The sequence below is a fragment of the Equus quagga genome, chromosome 4, assembly GCF_021613505.1.
Source record: "Equus quagga isolate Etosha38 chromosome 4, UCLA_HA_Equagga_1.0, whole genome shotgun sequence".
Classification (NCBI taxonomy): Eukaryota; Metazoa; Chordata; class Mammalia; order Perissodactyla; family Equidae; genus Equus; species Equus quagga.
In genome coordinates, this window is record NC_060270.1 from 51,814,499 (window position 1) to 51,836,882 (window position 22,384).

Sequence of the window (22,384 nt, forward strand, 5' to 3'; positions counted from 1 at the left end):
TTATTATTTTGAAGATAAGGAGATCCTAAAAAGGAAGTAACTCATTTGAGAAATGTTAAGGAGATAGAATTTAAAGGATTATCTACCCTGATAAGAGGTGAAGACATGTGTGACTATCAGGTTTCAAGCCTGGATAACTATGTCAAAGAAAGAGATTATCATTGAGAGAGGAAAAACGGGAGAAGATGTTCAGAATTAGTTTTCAGGATGTGTTGAGATGGAGGTGCCTGTGCATCTACTAAGAAAAGCTAACACTTTTCCAAGATTGTAGTAGGAAGAAAGACAAGAGTGGTAACTGTAGAGTAACTATAGTCAAGACAGGCATGCTTAGGATTAATCTTATTTTTAAACCCACTTTTTTTCTTCTGACTGTAGATGTAATATATGGGAATTATAGAAAATTTACTAGTAAGAAGAGAACTCCAAAGATTATAGAAATAGCAGATCTAAAGTGCAGCCACTATTCCCAGGCCTGAGATGGAGAGACAAAGGAAGATGCCCACCCTAGTTAGGGCTGAGACATGACTGTGTTGGAGAGGGCTTCCCCATGTCTCACTGGATGGCAAGGTGGCAGAGCTGCTGCGGGTGGAATTTGCTGGAAATCTGCCTTCAGGTGTACCAGGAGAAGTCATCTACAGGGAGGCGCTGTGTCTCAGAACTCACTGGAAAGCCATCAGGGGAGTACAAGGGAGTCTGTTCACAGGGAGGAGTCACGCTGGTGGTCCTCTGCTTGCCTCTTGGGCTGTTATAGAAAGCCATTGACGGGATGATGCTGGACTGGTGGCATTCTGCTGCAAAGCTGCCTGAGAGGGTGACAAGGGAACTGCTGGCTCTGGGCTCTGAAGAAGCCATAACTGTACCGCAGGAGCCTGGAGCTGGAGAAGCCACTGTAGGAGCTTGGTACTGGAGAGGTCAAGCTGTAGGAGCCTCCTGCTGGAGAATCTGAGCTGCGGCAGAGCTTGAGAGGAGCACCGCCAACCTGGAAGAGAAATCCTTCCTTCTCCAGTGTCCCTCTAGTGCCCTCTAGTGACAGAGCTGAACATCACACCAGCTGGCAAAGGAGACATACTTGCAGGGCTCCAGTCCATTACCACAGAGCAGGGAGTGAGGAGTGGATTTGGAGCTGAGGGGTAATTATTGATAACAGGCATATTATCATCTTGCCTGGCTCTTCATGCTTATTTCTCCACACCTGGTCCTTTACACTATTTCGTAACCTTTGAAATCACAGTCATTATTCCTACTAAGTTTTAAGGTATTAATGGTTATGCTTGTCTTTTGAGAGAATTGCCATTTATTGAGGGAATAAAACTTGGAAGACTCAAAGCAATAATGGTATAAAAGTGACATTTTAAGCATAAACCTGGCTTCAAACCAAGGCTCTACCACTTTCTAGCTGTATGACCTTGAGCAGGTCAATTACACTCTCTGTGTTTAAAATGGGGCTTCACCCACGAAAACTGGGCTTCCTATTAGTTACCATGCTCATAATGTCGCTGTGAACATCGAATGAAATAACCCATGGGAAGCCTTTAGCACAGGCCCTGACACATGCTAAGAGTTGGATATATTTTCTTTATTGATAATATTTTGTTTTTATTCCACTAAGCAGCTCTATGATAGAGGAATAATTATTACCCCTATTTTTTTGTACAAAGAATCTGCGGCATAGACCCTGTGGCATAGACAAAAAGAGTTTGAACAATTTGTCTAGTCTCACATAGTAAAAGGTGGACCCTAGATGAGAAGTGTCCATGTCATTAATATTTCTCGGCACAGCCTTCCTTGTTCAAAGAGTGTTCAAATCATATTCTCTAGGCAGCCTATTCTTACGCTGATTTCTAAAACCAGCCATTTTACTATAATATTACCTATTTTTATCACTTTCATTTGATATTGTTCATCTCCTTTTCAGGAGGATGCCGCTGAATTTAAAAATTGTTATTATAAAAGACCACTTTAAAAAATCTCAATTACCAATATATCCCCCCTCCACGCTATCATTACAGAGTCTGCCTTTAGTTTGCCTTGCATTTTACACCTCTCCCTGCAATCTCCATAATTACAATGTGTGGAAGCTTATTTGGCAATTGTGTGATGAGAGGCAGTTTGCCAACTTGCTTTCAATGTTCTAAACTATAACTTTGGACCTTGGGACAGTTTTCAAACACTTCATAATCCCCGGTGACTTTTTAGTCTTGCCTACTGGGTTTTTAATGTCCTTTTGTATTTTCTTTCTTTCCCTTTCAAGTTGAAACATCTTTCACACTCTCTCTTTAGCCCCCAGGTTTTTCCCCAAGGGTTCACAAACAGCTTGAAACCCCTCTTTGATATGTCTTATTCAAAAACCTGGGAACCACTTGGAAATGTCTCTGGGTCCAGTTTTGCCAATCAATTCCCTAGAAGCCATTCACATTATAGCTGTAAAATCTTTAAAACTCCCAGTGTAGAGAAAATCATGCATGAGGGTTACCTCACGTGAATTGTTTCATTGTTGTTCTGTCAAAGACAAAATGCACGGGACAATTAAAGAGAGGTTTTTATTTAGGCGATTGCAATAGGCAGAATATTCATTAAAGAGGAACATCTCAAAGAAAAGGAGGGAGGCCTGACCTGTTATGGAGGCAGGTCAATCAATTTCTAAGTCGTCTTAGACTCCTGAGGAAGGGTAGAGAGGGTCTTACCTCAGAACAGGAGAGAGCAGAGTGGCCTCTTGCTGTTACCTGTTTCTGGAACACGAAAGGGTGGGGGAATTTCTTCCCTGTCTCTGCTTTCCTGGAGCACAGGGCTCAGGTAAAGTTCAACACTGTAAGTGCCCCCACTTTTCTTCAAAACAAATGACTATTGCTCATCACTGAACAACACAGAGGTGATCAGAAACCTCCGAGTGGGACAAAGCAGGGTCTGAGAAGCAGTCTCTCAGGGATTCTTGTTGGCATTGCTCCTGCAAAACCAGTTGAGCCATATGTTGTGAAGTGGTGGCAAAGGTTAGTCATTTTGGAATCCTGAAGATCCTGAGAGAAAAAGACGGCAGCGAGCCAGCAGCGTCTGGAGTGTGATCGGGGCTGTCAGGTTTTAGTCAATGTGAGAAGAACTGGAAAAGTCATCTTGGAGGATTATAGTCAGATATTGAAGGAAACCAAAAGAATTGAAAATTTGATGAGTTGACAATTTGTGCAAAGTAACATCTCCATTTTAGTTTGCAGGTAGGTACCAAAAAACTGGTGATTCCAAAGAAGGGGAGGAAGTCAGTTAAAAGTTAAAACTCTACCAGATGAGACAGGGTTTGCATATCCATTGGTAACCTGCAATTTACAAAGAGGGGCAAAAGAGTTCAAAAATGGTGAACTCAGCCAGAATCTGATTGCCAGGAAGGGTACACTAGAGACAATGCCTGGTTTTCCATTGAAACAGAAAGTTTCTCGCTATAATTCTTAAACTACAGGTGAAAAATATACACCTAGTTTTTAGTAAAATCTAGTTTAGTTTAAATCTTTGCTTTAGAATATATTCTTTTTTTTTTCATAAAGATTGGCACCTGAGCTAACAATTGTTGCCAATCTTCTTTTTTTTTTTCCTTCTTCTTCTCCCCAAAGCCCCCGAGTACATAGTTGTATATTCTAGTTGTGAGTGCCTCTGGTTGTGCTGTGTGGGATGCCACCTCAGCATGGCCTGATGAGCGGTGCCGTGTCCGCACCCAGGATCTGAACTGGTGAAACCCTGGGCCGCCGAAGCAGAGTGCACGAACTTAACCACTCAGCCATGGGGACGGCCCCTAGAGTATATTCTTAAATCTGGTACCAGTAAAGAAAAAGAGTCACTGATGTTATGGAAACCTTCTTACTTGAACAAATAATTAAAACACAAAAATAAAGCATTTATAGATATATTCATTTCAAGTAAGAAATGAGAGATTGCTATACATAATTCACTTCAGGAAACTTTAGATAACTACAGATCCAGAATGAGCACAAAACTTAGAGACTTCTTAAAGTCAAAATCCTTCCTATTATTTTGTGTCTTTGATTACATGATACCACCAAATCATCTTAGTGAAAGTCACACACACATCCACCAAAATTTAAGTTCTATAAAACAGAAGTCATTAATAGGAAAAAGCCCCAATTTTTAAAAGGTCTGACTGATGTTCCACATCATATGTCATCAGGGAAATGCAGGGTAAAACAATGAGATGTCACTACACATTTATTAGAATGACCAAAATCCAGACCACTGACAACACCAAGTGCTGGTGAGGATGTGGAGCAACAGGCACGCTCTCATTCATTGCTGGTGGGAATGCAAATCATACAGCCACTTTGGAAGCCAGGTGGGCGATTTCTTACAAAACTAAAGGTACTCTTGCTATACAGTCCAGCAATCACACTCCTTGGTAGTTACCCAAAGGAATTGAAAACTTATGTCCCCACAAATGCTTGCACACACACGTTGATAGCAGCTTGATTCATAATTACCAAAACTTGGAAGCAACCACAACGTCCTTCAGTAGGTGAATGGATAAACTCTCGTACATCCAGAGAATAAAATATTATTCACTACTAAAATGAAATGAGCTATCAAGCCATGAAAAGATGTGGAGGAAGCTTAAATACATATTGCTAAGTGAAAGAAGACAATTTGAAAAGGTACACATTGTATGATTCCCACCATATGACATTCTAGAAAAGGCAAAACTATGGAGAGAGTAAAAAGATCAGTGGTTGCCAGGAAAGAGGGTGAAGAGATGACTAGGAGGAGCACAGAGGCTTTTTTAGGGCAGTGAAAATTCTGTATCATATTATAATGAGAGATATACGACATTATCCTTTTGTCCAAACCCATGAAATGTACAACACCAAGACTGTACAGTTTAGGTAAAATATGAATGGAATGAAATGATACATGACTTTGGATGATTATGATGTATTGATGTAGGTTCATCCTTGGTAAAAAAAAATGTACCATTCTAGTGAGTGATGTTAATAATGGGATAGGATATGCATGTGTGGGGTCAGGAGATATATGAAATCTCTGTATCTTTCTTTCAATTTTGTCATAAACTTAAAACTGCTTTAAAAAAAGTCTATATAAAAAAGGATCAATGGTTCCCGAACCACGATCATTTGGAGTCATTTGAAGACTATTAAAGCATTTCAATCAATCCTTGCCACTCTGCCAATGACCTATTGCTTTCTTACCTGATTGTTACTTGATGATGGCTGAAACTGAATGACAGCTTGGCAATATTGATCTAGAGTCTAGATTTAGGAGTTAGAACTTTGATGTCAAAACTTTGGCAGTGGATAATAGCATGGGCATCACTTGGGAGTATGTTAGAAATGCAGCATCACCCAACCCAACTCAGATCTATTGAATTAGAATCTGCATTTTAACAAGATTTCTCCGTGACTCTTAGGCACATTAAAGTTTGAGAAGCACTCATCTAGAGGACTGAGAATAAGATGGAGGATGTGAATTTGAGAGAAGTTTTCAGAATACTGTGCTCTCTGACACACTGGTGTCAGACTGACAGCAGCTGGTCCTTGTAGTGCTGTATTTAAATAGTCACCAATTCCAATCTTTCCAGGATGGCTATGTGAGGTTTGCCACTGTAGTTCAGCTGATGGACAGTTAGTCACCTATCGGGGATGAGGGAAGGATCAGAGCAACGTTATTAAAATCACTGAATCATTTTATCATAGGTTCATGACCATCACATCTTTCATTTTCATCACTTTAAAACACCTTTTGATTATCATTATAACAAACCTTGTCAGGCAGCCAACCATAAAATGAAATAATGAATGTATAAATGTCATATTTTCCCAGGCAGAAAGTAGTGAATGTAAATAGTTACCATTAACACTAAAGGTTGATTTTTAAGAGGATGTGTTGTGTTAGGTTGATGGATATACAGATATATGACATGGAGAACCATGCTTCTAGCACCGCTCCAGAGCCATCAGTTCTCTGGAATGAGGAATTCAAGTGTGATGAATGAGGCCACCCCTTTGCATGCCCGGAGGTATATTCATTCATTTGTTCATTTACTCAACAAATATATTTTTAGGCATCTTCCATGTACTAGATATAATCCTGGGTGTTAGGAATATATGGGATATAGAGGCAGATGAAGGCAGTCTTTGCTCTCATTGAACTTATCACCTAGGGGAGAGAGAGATAATCAACAAGTAACTAAATATTGGAAGATAAGTTTGGATAGTGATATTAATAAGAAGTATGAAGAAAATTACCAGCCCCAGTGGTCTAGTGGATAAGACTCAGTGCTCTCACCTCCACTCCCCAGGTTTGTTTCCCAGTCAGGGAACCATAACACCCATCAGTTATCACACTGTGTAACTGCCTGTTGCTGTGATAGTGAAAGCTATGCCACTAGTATTTCAAATACCAGCAGGGTCACCCATGGAGGACAGGTTTCAGTAGAGCTTCCAGGCTAAGACAGACTGGGAAGAAGAACCTGGCCAGCCACTTCCAAAAAGACTGGCCCTATGAATAGCAGTGGAGCATTGTCTGATGTAGGGCCTGAAGGTGAGAAGATGGCAGGGTCACCAGGAGTCAGAATTGACTGGATGGCACTGACAACAAATGAAGAAAATAAAGCAAGATAGTGGGATAGGGTGTGACTAGGGGGAGCATCAGTGAAAGTCTTTCTGATTCTTCAGCTGAATCCTGAAAGAAGAGAGGAAACAGTTCCACAAAGAATTGGGGGCAGAATATTCCAAGGACAGAGGACAGAAGGGTAAAGCTACTGAGGTGGGAGCAAGGTTGACATGTTCCAAGGACAGAAAGGTCAGTGTTACTGGAGTGAGAGAGGTGGACACTGGTACCAGATGAGGTTGGAAGGAGGTTGGGAATCAGGTCATGTGGGGACATGTAGCCTGGGCAAGGAATGTGGGTTTATTTTAAGTGTGAAGGGAAGCCTTTAGAGGATTTAAAAAAGGGATGTGACCTGATGAATCCATATACATTGGCTGTTACTAACCCTTCTAAGTGAACTACTCTCCATGATTCTATGTAAATTGTTGGGCCTGGAAGGCAAGAAGTTTGAGGCTTGAGGTCCCACATAACACCTATGCGGGAACTTGAGGGTGCCTTAAGATAAGCTGTGCATTTGAATAACAATGAATTTTCTTACAAGGAGCATCCAACAGATCCCAGTAACAAACCACAGGAACCTTCACAAACTAGCCTGTTTATCTCAATAAGAACACTTCACCCTTCACGATTGTTCTGTGGTAAGCAATGTCTTTATGGCCAGTGTATCAGTCAGGATTCAGGGAAGCAGAACCAACAGGATCATATATTGAAATTTATGACAAGGAATTGGCTTATGGGATTGAGGGAGCCAGCTGAGCAAGTCCAAAAGTGAGTAGGGCTGAGTCAGGAAGGAAACATCAGGGCAGGCTGGGCAGAGGATAGAGCTGTTGTCCACAGGCAGTCAGCAGAGGAAGAGAATGGAACTCCATGGGCACAGGCAGAAACTCATCCAGTGATGGAACCTAGTTCCTCTCTTAGGGAAGCCTCAGCCTTGCCTTGAAGGCCTTCTAACTGATGAAGTCTGCTTCACCCAGATTATCCAGAATAATCTCCCTTAAAGTTTGTTGATTAGGGACTTTAATTGCATCTGCAAAATTCCGTCAAAGCAACACAAATTAGTGTTTGATTGAATAACTGGGGACTTTAGCCTCGCCAAGTTAATATGTCAAGAAAACAAGTCATCACAGCAAGGTTAAAGACATTCTTTTATAATCTTAAACAAGTTAAATAAATGGTTAATGGTTTCTTATACACATCAAAACCTATTGCAGACTCACTCACATCGTCATATGAAAACATTATGCCATTAACCTAGCAGATGCTGTTACTCTGAATAGTGAGAGGAATTGATTACCATCATCCATTTAGAAGGTATTAGGTTAATGACATCGTTTTTGCCACATAAAAGAGATTGCCAATAAAGCCAATGAAGGTTAAGTTTTATGGGGCTCAACTACAAAGACCCTTGTGAGTATGAGGAGTTGCTGGGAGTTTTAGAGTGTTCTAGGTGAAGAGCGGAAGCCAGCTTGTAAGGACGAGTCATTTCTGGGTAGATATTTCAGGTACTTTTCCTGAAAGGATCTCAGAAGAAAAGAACCCAACTCTACGAAGCTCCAGTAATTTGTTGAGAGTTATTTTCTTATTCTAAATAAATAGCCATTTTTATGAATAATTTTGTATTCGTAATTTTATATTCTTTTTCTTAAAGACAGCTCCCCAAACTGAAAGTTTCAGGCCCAGGAAACAGGGATCTACTCCTGCCTATGAATTTTTTATCATCTGATTTTTAACTCAAAAAAAAAAATTATCCCAGTAAGATTGTCTCTCTCAAGATCTACAAGGGTCTATCAGTTAGTTACTGGTTTATTTGTCCTGAAACCCAGCCAATTGTGATGAAAATGCCTCGTTTAGTTGAGAGACAAATCTCAGTAAATCAGCAAGAGTTCATTTCAGAGGCATTCTGGCTTTCACAGCGGACTCAGGAGAGCTCTAAGGCATTCCGAATGCCTTGTGATTCTGAAGTGATAATCTGCAGGCGTATGGGACAGGATCAACTGCTGATGGACAGAAACCCACATTTTCTTGTACTTAGGGTGTTAGACAAATGGAAAGTGGTTTCATTTGTAGCTTTGCTTACGAGATAGTTCCAGGTTTATTCATTTTTGTCTTCTTGCTGAAAAAAATAGAGTCTATTCACACTGGTCAAATATTAGAACATATAAAAAATTATTCAGTGAGAAGTCTCTTTCCCTTCCATGACACTGATCTGTCCAGTTCCCACTATCATCTAGGTCTAGGAACCACTATTAGGAGTTTCTGTCTATCCTTTGAGGGGTTTGGTGGGCATTTATGATTTTAGATTTCAACCTCTCCTTTCTTTTGGTTTCGGTTTGTATGGTACACTTTTCCAATCCATCTATTTCAAATTTTCAGAATCATTTCAGTTCAGATGTGTGTTGGATTTTGCTTTTGATCCAACTAAAAAATCCTTTTTTTGAATCATGAAAATTTATTGATATGTTAGATATTTTGGTTTTGTATTTCTCACACTCTTATGCTATCTATTGTTTATATACTTTTTAAAGTTTTCACTGGATCTATAATTATTTGTTTTTATTTGAGGGGTGTAATATATTTGTTCTAGTGGTATATTTATAGTTATAGGTTCATATACTTCTTGTAGCCCTTTATTTTTCCAGGATGGTGACTATTAGATCTATGCTGAATGATGGTAAAATGACCATTTCTTCACTCCCCTCCCCCTCTTCCACCACACAGTTTTGTTCAATAATATAGTCTTTGTGTTTACTCTTATTTTCTTAAATTGGCTTCCACTACTCTTACTTGACTTGTCGGTTTAAGTCTCTTTTCTCTTCACTGTTACTGATTTGTTGTGAGATGAAGATTCTTCTCCCAGTATACTCTCCCAATTTTTCGGAATGTCTCATTTCTACATGGTCAGGCATGTGGCATTTACCTTCTATTTTGTCATCCTAAACTTCACATTGTTTTAATCTCACTTCTACATTTAAATATATTCAGTGCTCACCCCCAAATCTTTTCCAAATTTTCCTCAGTCATTTCTCAGTTTATTTTGTAGTCATTTCCTCCAAAAGGACTCTTGGGAACAATAGACCTTAAAGTTCCCTGCATGTTGAAACTGTCTGTAATTTTTAGATTTGAGGCACAGTGTGAATGTTCTTTCCTTGATTATTTTGTTGGTATTGCTCTGCTGTCTTCTGGCATGGATCATCGCTATGAAGATATCTAATGCCAGATCTATGATTGTCTCCTTCTAAGTGACTTGATTGATTTGTCTGGCTGCCAAAAGTTTCTCTTTATCTTTAAAGTCTAATAACTTTGCCAGGGTATGCTTTGGTTTTGGCTATCCTGAGTCTGTTATTCCTGGCACATAGTATGTCTGTCTGTATATATCAGATTGTCTCTTATTTGAGGAAAGCTTTTACATGGTACCTTTAAGTATTTGTTCTGCTTTTGTTTTCTTTCTTAAGGACTCACCATTTATATGTTTGTTGGATCTACTTTTTTTGATATCTATCATTTTCCCAGCTAATTTGTTCTTTTTTAAATTTTCACCTTATTCTATTTAGTTTTCTCACCTGTATACTCTGCTTTTTATGTTACCACACAGTCTGTTCTCACTTGTGATATTTTTCCTGAGTTCTGCCAGTTCAGTTTCATTGCTTCCTGTTGTGTCTTCATCTCTTTCCTAAATTCTTTTACTTCTGCCCTGTGACCTTCCTTTATAGGGGCAAATGCTCTTTCAAGTTTTAAAATTTAATTTGTGGTAAAATGCTTGGTAACAATATTTATCTGGCCAATGGCAACATTTCTCAGATGACAGTCTACATATTGATTAGTTTTGAAGCTCTCTTTAAAATTTTTGTCTTTAATTTTGTTTGTAATACCTTTGTGTCCATGCTATGCCAGTTTTTAAAATTTCCTCTTTTAATTACCTAGTTTTAATAAGTTGGGTTTTCTTAGATTAGAAACTTGTAGCAGCTTCCTGGGTGAGAGCTTGTGATGTGGATTCAGGATGGCGTTCAACTTTTACGACCGACAGGCACAGTCTGCTGTTAGCGAAAAATGGCTCAGGTATGTGATTCTGCCTCATCTGTTTCTCAGAACCAAAGGAGGCTGGGGAGAGCTTCTGCTTCCAGCCTTGTTCACCTCTGTTGACGTCCATAGATATAAATGAAAGATAAAACGTTTGTACTCTAGGGTGAGCCCTACACCTTCAGTGTCTTTTTTTCGAGCACTTTCTGAGATGCTGCTGCCGGCCTCCTCCCACTCTCCAACTCATCACTTTATCTTGTGTAACTTCAGCCCAGTCTCAGCTGTTCGGCTGCCCTTCATATTTTGTAGGCTGCAGGTTACATCTGTCTTTGGGTTTTGGTGGAAGTAGAATTTGTTTACGAAATTATTTCCCCTCATTTTCCTGTTCTTCTTGTATAGCACCCAAGAGAAAAGGGGGAGAGATATTGATTTATATAGTCATGTTTATATGGGACGTGGAGAGTTTTTGTTTTTGTTTTCAAATCCAGATATATAAAGAGGCCACTATACTGTGTGGTTGTTCAATGTTGACTTAGTTTCTTTATTTCATCTACCTGGGCTTGGCATTTGAAGTGCTCCTCAGTCCAGCTCCAACCTCATTCTACTTTCCTCTCCTTCATATATTTTACACTTCTGTTAAATTCTACTGAATTATTCAGAGTATCTGAATGGTAGCTCTTGTTTCTCCATATTTTTATTCACTTTGTTGTCTCAAGTTGATGTTTCCTTTCTCCCTTGCCAACTCTCTCTCACCTCCATCATCCTTATTTTCAGCTAAAATCCTATCTGGACTTCAAGATCCACCTCAAATAGCATCTAATTCTTAAAGTTGTTCCTCTGATCTCTTCCTATTGTTATAATCTTTTATACATTTAACCACAGTTTACATTATTCATATTCTCTTAGAACTGTCTCTTATTGTATACGATATTTTTATTTGAACACTGCTCCTACTTTCTACCAGCTGGAAGAAAGCCCGTGACTTAGTCATATTTATGCCCCATTTTTGCCTGAGCACAGAACATCGTGCATAATATACATTCAATAAACATTTGTTGAAATGATAAAATTAAGCAAAAGGCCAAAATTATTTTCTTGAATTCATGGTGCAGTTTCATCCCACTTCTCACTGATGCACAACAAAACCACTCATGGTGATAATTTGGCTCTTTTTTTCTGAAGCCACAGGTCCCTGCAGATCAAAGCATCTTATGAAGCTGTGATGGCAGGAGCACTTGTTTAGTCGTGCAGACAGTCAGGCTGTGTTTTGATTATTTTAATGGTCTTATTTCAATACAGAATAATTTGTTCTCGGCTTTTTATGAGTCCTTGATAGCTGTAAGTAGATTAAAAAACAAAAATGGAAAACACCAGCTTCTTTCATCTTCTACTGTTAAATGGTGGATCTCTGTTATTATATAAATACATTAATAGAACAAACTGTTAAAATTTAACTTTTACATTTAAATTGAAGTAAAAGGAATAGCAGAAGCTTAATCTCCAAATATATTATTTTTAGAAACATATAAAGTTTTAGATGAAGTGAAACTTGAGAATTTTCTCCCCATTATTTCATTTAATTGGGTCTCTCACCAAGTATAATTTACATGTCATTTTCTTTATAATTTTGTAGCTTTGAAAGCTGTATTTGATGAGAAAAACCTGTTCCCAAAAGAAGTTTTGGATCTTGAATGAAGAGCCAAGCAATTATGTCAAGAAAGAAGCAGTGAAGTAAAGATAAAAAGAAATAAGAAGCAATTATAATTGAAAGAAAAATAAATATTCCATTGTCACATAAAGTATGTATATAAAATGCAGAGAAGGAATCAAGAATTCTTCCCCTTTCTTTTACTTTATATTTGAACTTCAGGAAGTTTTGTTTGTAGATAATATTTTAATGCTGCTTTTATCCATCACCATTCACTTTCTCCATGTTCTTCTTTTATTTATTTTTTCTTTGAGGAAGATTAGCCCTGAGCTAACATCTGCTGCCAATCCTCCTCTTTTTGCTGAGGAAGATTGGCCCTGAGCTAACATCCATGCCTGCCTTCCTCTACTTTATATGTGGGACGACTACCACAGCATGGCTTGCCAAGTAGTGCCATGTCCACACCTGGGATCCGAATCGGCGAACCCTGGGCTGCCGAAATGGAACGTGTGAACTTAACCGCTGGGCCACCGGGCAGGCCCCTCTCCGTATTCTTAATAAAAGGAAGATTGGACTAAAAAAGGAGCAATATCAATTGGTATTATCTATTCTCAAGCATTTTTATATAAAAAAATGTACAATTCCACAACAAAATATTCTAATCAGTTACACTTCTTGTTGCTTCCATAGATAAATATTTTGGTTAATTTTTATTGTAAAACTTGCATTGAGATTAAACATGAAAAGTACTGACAGTGAATATCTACAAACTTCACTAATAAAACTGTTGCTACTTATTTAAACTTTCTAGTTTTTTCTGAAAAATGATTTTGATAATGCAATTAGACCATGTCAATTGTAGCTGTTGCTATGACTGCTTATTGACTTCTAGCCATTCTTCTATGCACTTATTGAGATATTAGTGCATATATTCTACTTCTACACTTTGCCGTCCTGTACCCTAAAATCGAGTGGCATAGCACAACCGAAGAGGTAATAGCTTTGAAAAAAATCAAAGGGCCTGGGATTGTATAAGACACTCACTCAATGTGGAAGGTCAAGTGGGAAACGTCTGGTTCTGAAACACACTGCCTTGCTTTTGTGATCCACTTTTCTTTACAAAATATCATCATCCACCAGGCAACCAGTATTCTCATGTTGCTTTAGCTATTATGTTCTGCATGAATAATTAATAAATTCATTCACGTAACTTTAGTTATTTACTATACATTTGTATTTTAAAGAATCCTTTCAAAAATATTTGTATTTTACAAAGAATTTTGCACTAAAACATGCAAGTAAAGGAAATAATTAACAATATATAGGGGCCTACTCTGTCCAGTAACTGCAAATGTCTATTGTGTTTAAATCTCACAATAATTGTACGTCTATTTTAGGGTTAAAATCTGAGATTTGGCTTCATTAGAAGAGGGCTCAATTATTGATGGCAGTGATGGGATTGGAGCCTGCGTCTGTTTTACTCCAAAGACTATGGTTTTTGCCTTTCATCATTCTGTTCAGTCAGTTCTTATTAGTATAAAGTCAATGGAATGAATTCTAACATTCAAATTTCCAGCATCAGTGGAGCAAATGTCTTAGTTTGGTGGAGAGTGTGGCAGAGGAAAGGTTTTTAGAAGACACTTGCCTATTCCATCCACGTTTAAGTGCATCCTGAGTCAGGCATTTTGGCTTCTACATATATGCTTTTCCTTCTCATTGAATGACAATCACATATAAGAAAGATGTGGGAGAAAAATATATTTGAAAAAATCAATCAACATATGTTGGAGAATGTCGTCAGAGTGGTAAAGGCCCTGGGAACCACGTTCAAGAGGAACAAGTAGAGAAATGGGGAGGTTTGGCTTAAGAAAGAGAGTTCATGGGAGATACAACATATTCTCAAATAGTTCAAAGCTGCAATGAGGAAAAAGAGAAGAAGTAGAGTTGATGAGCACAGTTTTAAGAAGACAGTTTTAGAATTGCTCCCTAATACCTGGTATGACATGACAAGGTTTCTCATGTTCCTTTTCCTTCCCATCTTCACTTATCCTGGTGCAGAGATGTTGGCAGCAGTCCTGCTGCACGGCTATGAAGAGAAGAAGGAGGAGCTGAGAGAAGACCCACCAGAGAGATGCTTACTGGACCTAAACTTATGGGAGGGGTTAGTGGGAGGAGGAATTAGAGGGGAATTCTGGGAAGGCAGAGGGGCTGAGGTGGGAAGATGACCAGCATAGGTGGGAGATTGGTTATGTTAAGAAAATAAGTATTGAATAAACAAATGACTAAATCAGTAAATATATTGAGGATAATGAGAGCCAGGTATCTCACTGGTGAAGAAGGTACTTATAAAATTTGCAAAGGGGAAAACTAGAAAGAACCCTGAGATTTTGGATTGCAGTTAGGGATATCAGTGTGAACTCATGGTTGTGAATAGATAGATAGGTAGATAGATAGATAGACTGGAATGTTTAGAGTAATAGAAAATTATGTTTGCAGCTTTCTCTCAAATGATTCAGAAAATACTATTTATATTGTATGTGTATATATATATGCGCACACACACAAATATACCATATATATATCTACACACACATACATAATATACATTATATGTTTGTGTGTGTATATACATATGCATATAGATAGAGAGAAAGGAGAAGAGAAGGGGGAAAAGAGAGATTAGGTAAATAGAGCACATATATGTGGTGAAATGTTAACAATTGGGGAAAATGAGAGAGAAGGAGAGAGGGATATGGTGGTTCTTTGTATTATATCAGCAACTTTTCTGTAAATTTTAAAGTATTTCAAAGTAAATTATTTTTAAAAATTGAAAAAGATTGCCTTGGGACAAAGGATTCCTTGAGACGTTCAAGCAGAGGCTGAGTAACTCTCTCACAGGGTTACTGCTCAGAATTCCTGTACTGGTTGGGAGGTTTGATTGGACAATCCATCATTTCAAACTTACAGCATATGATTTATGAATCATAGATTGGTGACAGTACAATGGAGTGAAACTTGAACCACATTTCCAGAAGTTTAAAGAAATATTAAGATGTTAAAGGATGTAATATGAGTACCAAATATTTTGTGAAGGCTCTTTCTCCCATCCATCCATCCATCCATCCATCCATCCAATTATTGAAAGCATATGCAAGAGACTATTTCAGACACCAGGTAGACACACATAAATGGAATATACTTCCTCTGCTATCTGCTTTCTGGAGTGAAGGCACACAAAATGCAGTGGTTTATTAAGCAAAGACTGAATGAACCCACTAGTTTTTCTGGTATAATTTGGAAATTGTTTTACTAGACATATTTTACTTTTTTTTACCCCTGGAGATGACTTCATTTAAAGTGTTTAGTCTGAAATAGTCTGGTTCATATAGACAGACTTTCTCTCTATAGTGTACTATGTGTATGTGTGACCCTAATCCCATCCTTAATCAACTTCAGGGCCTCTTCTGTGAAAGGAATTAAGAGGGGCTGCCTCACAAGTATTTTTAATGAGAATAGAGTTTTTAAAGGTTTGAAAGTCTCTTTTAATGTTACTGTTTCTAATAATTTGGAACAGGAACACACATAAAAGGAAAAAAAATAAAAAGATGTTTAGTTGTCATGTCTTACTCATATTTTACAGCATCCAATTGTGCTAGGCAGGTGGCAGGGTCTCACCTATCAAACGTTAATAGAACTGAAGACTTTATAAGCTGGTCCTGAAATTAACATTTAAGTTCAATTATTTAAAGCTCATTTTTCTACAGTGAAAGGAAATTGTCACATTAAAATAAGATGTGCCATACTTTTCAATAGGCTATTTTATTTGCAATATGTGGATTTACACTAAATATAATTTAACCAGTTCTCTTTTCATGACATTTTCCTTTTATCACTCTAAATATATGGAGCAAACTGACAGAGGAAAAAATGCCTGAAGTTAATCTATGCTCAAATGGAAGAATTAACTTTTAAGTTCTTTATTAATAAGAGCATTTGCTTGTATGTTTTAAAGTTTGGAATTGAATACATTTTTACTTTAAAAAAACTGTAAAATGCTAAGAAAGATAATGAGATTGAACCTGTAACCCCTTGCTATTATTTTTGTACGTATTCCCAGGTTTATTTTTTACAGTGAGGGTAGTGATGGTGCTCAAGTTTATACAAAGACACTTTGGCTCTTGCTAATGACTAATTCTTTTCCTGACGCTCTAGGGGCAAAATAGAGGTTTAGAAGGAACAGATTTGTGAAAATATTTAAGAGGTTTGCAGTAATATTTCATGGACAATTGTGGTATCTTTATTGTCTATTAAAAGAGCTTAAATCAGGGAGGAGAAATTCATGGCCATTGCTTTTTACTCCCCAAGAGACTGGAAAATGTACATTCTGCTTGACCTGCTCTAACATAAGGTCCTTACAGAACAACTTCATTAAATGATCTTACTAAGACAGAGTGTCTGTCTCTGTCATTGGAAAGAAAAGTAATGGCTTCTTCCTGGGTAAATCACATTATGATCTGAGTAATGTACAGACATAATAATTTGGTAGCCAAGGGCACTTGTGATGGATGTTTGCTGGTCTCACTACATGGGTAGGAAAACATTGATTGAGTGATAGTCTTGGACGTTCAGATTTATTATTTATGAATTGCAGAGTACAACAAGAATGATAGTGTTCTTGTGTTACGGAACTTTATTTTTGGAAAATTATCTCTCACAATGTTAAGTTAAAAGCTGGAATACAGATTGCTTATGTTAGAGTAAGTAACATTAGAATATAATCCAAGATTTAGAAAACATTTAGAAATGATTACTTAGATGGGCAATTAAGAATTTTAGTAAATTAAATTATGACCTATACAGTCATTAGGCTTCTCCGGTCTGTCATTAAGCTATAGTCCTATTAGGACACTGAAAGAGGTCCTTGAAAAAGTTTTTTTTAAATGAATTCCTTTTAAAGGTATCTACATTCACTTTATTTCTTTTTCATGAATTTAGCAGAAATAATATTACACTTAGTGATCATTAGCGAATATTTGTTTAATTGCAACTGGACTAAATTTTCCATTTATCTTCTGACAGACCACTGATGAAAATACAGCGTGTTTAATATCTGATTGACATTGAGGTGATTGATTTGAACTAGAAGAATGATATCAAAACCCATTCAGTTGTGCATCCATCTTTTTATTAATGAGCTGTTTGTAGAGCAAACTCACGTAGAATTTTAAAAGCACTTAAAAGTAACACCGTTTATTATTAAATTACCTATGTTTAATAGTAGTATGTTGATATAATTTGGTAATAATCTTAATCTCATCTTTTTGTTCAACATAAAGAATATATTTCTTCTATACCACTCTTTTTCCTAAGGATTCAAATGGGCCTTGTAACCACAGGAAACTCCTCTGACGATTGTATAATTTGATGAATTGTTGAGAACTCTGTAAACTCATCAGTAATTTGTCTCCGCGTTCTTGAATTGATTTAGCTTTATTCTCTTTCTCACAGGCATTCTGAAATACTTGTGATGGAGGACACTAGTAATCTGTGGGAGTCCTGTGAGGAAAAAAAAGATAATTATTAGCAAATTTACATGTGCTGGCACATTCTTCCAAATTCTGTTTCTACTTGTTATGAAAGAAGTGGAGTAATGGATGAAATAATAGTATAAACTTAATGATTTTTAAAAATGCTGTTATTGTTTTCTCTCTCAATTCTTGCATATTTCATCACTGATCATTAGCCTGCTCATGTCAGTCCTTTTATACAAACACAGTGAACACCTGCTTTGGTTTTAGAGGAATTAACTGAGCAATGTTCAAGATAAATAGTGTTGGCCTTGACCATCAGGTGTTCCATGGACAAGTGTTTCCCAGGAGGCACATTTTAGTTATAACATTACAGTGAATAGTCAGAAGTCAATTTTGGGTAAGTACCTTAAAATTAAATAGCTTATGAATGAAGTATGTATGCAATAACATTGACTGCGAATGTGTAATAGAGTAGAGGAATGGCATTTCAATTCACTTTGGTACAGATATTACTTAAATTTATCAAATTAGCACATTGCTTTTATTCTCCTTAAAAGATTTCACTATAAATTTGAAGGTCAAATTCTTATAGGACTATTCATCAGGTGGTTTAGTTCACCAGTACTTTGTGCTTTTTGATGAGAGACGATCCAAAACTTAATGAGGTAAGTGAACTTTTAAAACCAATTTTTTGTGTGACCGTGTAATTTATTAGGTGCCTAGAAATTTTCTTGGAGAAATGAACGCTCAAAGAATGTAAATTTTAATTGTTAAGATTGTCAGTAATAATGAGAGGATAACTCCAGGATTCTATTATAAGGGAAAAATTACATCTTTCATAATATTGTTTATTATTCTAGTATAAACTAAGTACATAAAGATATGCCTAATGAATTGCCACTGGCTGACTTAAAAGCTACTAATAAGATTTTGACTATTTCTATATCTACAAACTGATATTTTGGCCAGAAATCTTTTGAGATATTGACGATATTAGAAAAATGATACACAGAAATTTATTTTGCATGTAAAACTTCTCTTACTCACTGCCTTTTCCTGTTGTTGCCCTGCCACTCACAACTTCAAGTACTAATTTATTCCTTGACAAAACACTTGCTTGACAGCATACATCTATATTTGTAGTTTACCAAAACATTGTTTTCTAAAATTGTTTTTGGATTGCATTTTAAGGTCTTTTTCCTTTGTAAATTGTATGTCTAAACAAAGAAAGTTTAACTACATATGTTAGAAAGCAACTGGAAATATCTAAACAATGACTCCGCAGCTTAGTTTTGGAGAAAACTTGATTAGCAATCTTTGTATATAATAGTGACTCTGAAGCCATTATGGGTCATGGTGACCCTCCTAATGGCCTGCAAAACTCTCTAGAAATAGACTTAATTTCTTTAAGGCTAACAACACATTATTCTGGAGGTTCTTTCATCTTTACCCGCAATAAAGGGTTACTTCCTTGTAACCTATTAAACTAGGAATTGTTAAGGGTTACTAAAATTTATTATTTGTAAGGTAAAATTAGTGTTACTAAAATTTATGAGGCCTTCAGAGTCAGTGTTCTATCAAATCTGTGGTAATGTTGCAAAACTCATTCTGCTCAAGATGTAATCACATGGTCAAATTGTCTGCAATTTTAGTGGAGAGCACTTTAGCAAGGTGTCATTAGTGTTGTGTGAATTGGTTATAGTTTTCAGCTGCAGCTTTCTTGTATTTGTTAATTTATTTGCCAAATTATTCTTCGATTTTTTAAAAAATTGCTTTCTTCTCTTGTTATTATTGTACCATTTATGTTTGATTGCAATTTTGTTTCTTTACTATTTTTCTTGAGTTTTTTTTTTTTCTCCTTTCTTTGGAAAAGTACAAGGTGTGTTTTGGGGCTTTTCACCCTACAGACGTGGGATTCCATTAAGTGTGAGGGTCCCAGCTGTAAAAGTTAGCCAAATTACTCAATTGATACAATATGTTAACTTCCTAATATTATAGGTCCAGAATCACCCTGGAGTGTGTCCATTTTGTATCCCATTTCTCCTTTTGATCTATAAACCATTCTCGAGTAGTTTGGACAGAGGATTCCCTTGATATCAAAGTTACAAGTATCCATTTTAAAATCGTGGGAAAAGATAGGAAAAACTATCATAAAGCTATTTAGAGATAGTATTCCGATGGATAATGTTCTAGACTTATAATCTCTCTTTTGATTTTAAGAAACTGCCATATATTTTGGACTGATTCTTGAAGGAATATAAAAAATACCATTAGCACATGGCCTATTTCTCCTAAGAGGTGATGCTTAATCTGAAAACTGGCATTAGAATCTTCTTGCAGTAGTTTGTTCCAACAAGGCAGAAGGTTCTAGTAGGTAGAAAGTTTTCTGTTGAGCTTAATATGGTAAACTGGTTATTTTGAAAACTAATAAATTTTGACTTAAACAATGCACAGAGGTCAAAATGGATAAGATCTTGTTGTGGAGTCTTCTCTTGACTTTTTCTGGAAGTGAAGCCTCAAGACCCTTGGCTCAAAGAAATGCTGAATTTGCAGTGGATCTTTATCAAGCTATTTGTTTCTCTCATAAGAACAACGTTATATTTTCCCCCCTTGGAGCAAATTTGGTTCTTGGAATGATACAACTGGGAGCAAAAGGAAAAGCACGACAACAGATAAGACAAACTTTAAAATTCCAGGAAACCTCAACTGGTGAGATTCTTACATGTGGCTTTTTATACTACATAAGATCTGGTCAAATTTGTTTTTAAAATATTAGATTCTCAGGATCATAGAACATTAATGAATGAAAAATATTATGGCAAGTAGACAATTATAATAAAATTGAGAATTATAAGTGTAAATAATATTCATTCATATTTATAATTGTTTCCTAATGAAAATGTTACCAAAATAATTTATAAGGAATTAATTATATACAGATATAAAATTTTGAGTATGTCTGTATATTTTCTTCTGGTCTATTTTAGCCAGTTTTAATTAATTGTGATTATGTTGTGTGTGTATGCATATATATATATATATATTCATATATATACACACACACATAAATATTCTTCCACTGTCATTTACTATGTTGTGATCATTTTCTCACATCATGCAACCACTTCAGAATATAATTTTTAACTGTTTCATTTTATTGCCTGTTATAGAAATACCATTACTTACTTAATTAACCCTTCTTCATTAGGTTGTTTCCGACACTTCTCATAAAAATACTTCAGTAAGCACCCTCACCCAGAAATCTTTGTGTGCATCTCTCATTATTTTGTTAGTCCTTTAAAATTAGTTTTCTAATTAAAATTTAAATTTTTCACTTAAATGAGACCAAGAAAAAGCATTAATTTATACATTTTAAAAGCTTATTTGGTTAATAATTTTTAAAGAAAATTTGGGGGAAGAAACAACTTTTATAGAACCCATCAGAAGGCTTTTTGTGTGTGAGTCATATTGTTGTTTTCGAGTCTTCCGAAGGCCTGAGACACCGTGCAGAAGCGTCAGTGCTGACACCTCATTTGAAGGAATGGTCGTTCATCTACCTGGCTATCTTGGTCTTCCATTTCCACAATGATTTTAATTTCAAACTTTTATACTACTGTCAGATAATGGGTCCTAAACATCAGAGGAGACATCCAGATTTTTGATTTAGGAATTTAGTCCCTATAACTGTAACTAATTTCGGTATGTTTACTTTAGCGTAGACTAGTTATATTTAGGAAAATCTTTTTCTGAAAAAACTATTTACAAGATTTCATTTGTTTCATTTTAAATAAAGGTAATTTTACATAGAAAAGAAGTTGGTGATAGTGAAGTTAATTGTAAGGGTTTTCCTTTGCAAATAATGTAAGATGAAGCCACTGTGTTCCAGATTTCGTCTTGTCTATATCAGTTTCAGCAAATCCCACTACACAATCCCCAAGTCATTTAAATCACATGCTACTTCTTTGAAAAGTAATAGAACATTTGTGAATATATGTAAAGTTTATTCCATGATACACTAGCAAAATTAGAGCTGTCAAAATCTAAATTATTTTAAATGGACATATCTTATAGAGAAACACAGAAGTCTTAACAACTCTGGATATGAATCTAATCATAATAAGGATGACACTATCAAACGTATATATAGTGTGTCAGTCACTGTTTTATGTTGCTATACATTCTCTCATTTAATTTCACAATGATTTTGTGAGGCAGATATAACCCTGCTGTACAGACGAGGACTCCACAACAAAGAAAGTAACTTGTCCAGAACTAATTCCAAAAATGATTTGGTGAGGATTATACATCGTAAGAGCAAGGATGAAAATTTTTATATTTTCTTTGGAAGAGTATATATGGACAATTAAAGATTAACATTTTAACAGATATAATAAGATCTGCTAACTTAATTTCTACTATACTTTGTTAAAGGAGAGAGAGAGGGGCACAAATGTTGGATAACTGCAAAAATAAAAATAGAAGGACCAGCCAGAAAGAGAGAAAATATGAAAAATGAACTCTGGAAAATAAAAAACAAGAGGAAAATTAGGGAATAAAGAAAAAGGAGACA

At 36.4% G+C, this 22,384-nt stretch overlaps 2 protein-coding genes across 2 annotated transcripts in view; both read left to right on the forward strand.

Annotated features, from left to right (window-relative positions):
* The window catches only part of WDR49 (WD repeat domain 49), a 146,819-nt gene extending 128,952 nt beyond the window's left edge, over positions 1 to 17,867 (forward strand). The window contains 2 exon segments of the mRNA XM_046659840.1: positions 12,269 to 12,389; positions 17,792 to 17,867. Of these exon segments, the coding sequence (XP_046515796.1) occupies positions 12,269 to 12,389; positions 17,792 to 17,867 (197 nt within the window).
* A 2,409-nt stretch (positions 17,868 to 20,276) lies between these two features.
* The window catches only part of SERPINI2 (serpin family I member 2), a 29,589-nt gene continuing 27,481 nt past the window's right edge, over positions 20,277 to 22,384 (forward strand). The window contains exon 1 of the mRNA XM_046657997.1: positions 20,277 to 20,523. Coding sequence (XP_046513953.1) covers positions 20,277 to 20,523 — 247 coding nt within the window. The remainder of the gene's footprint in view (positions 20,524 to 22,384) is intronic.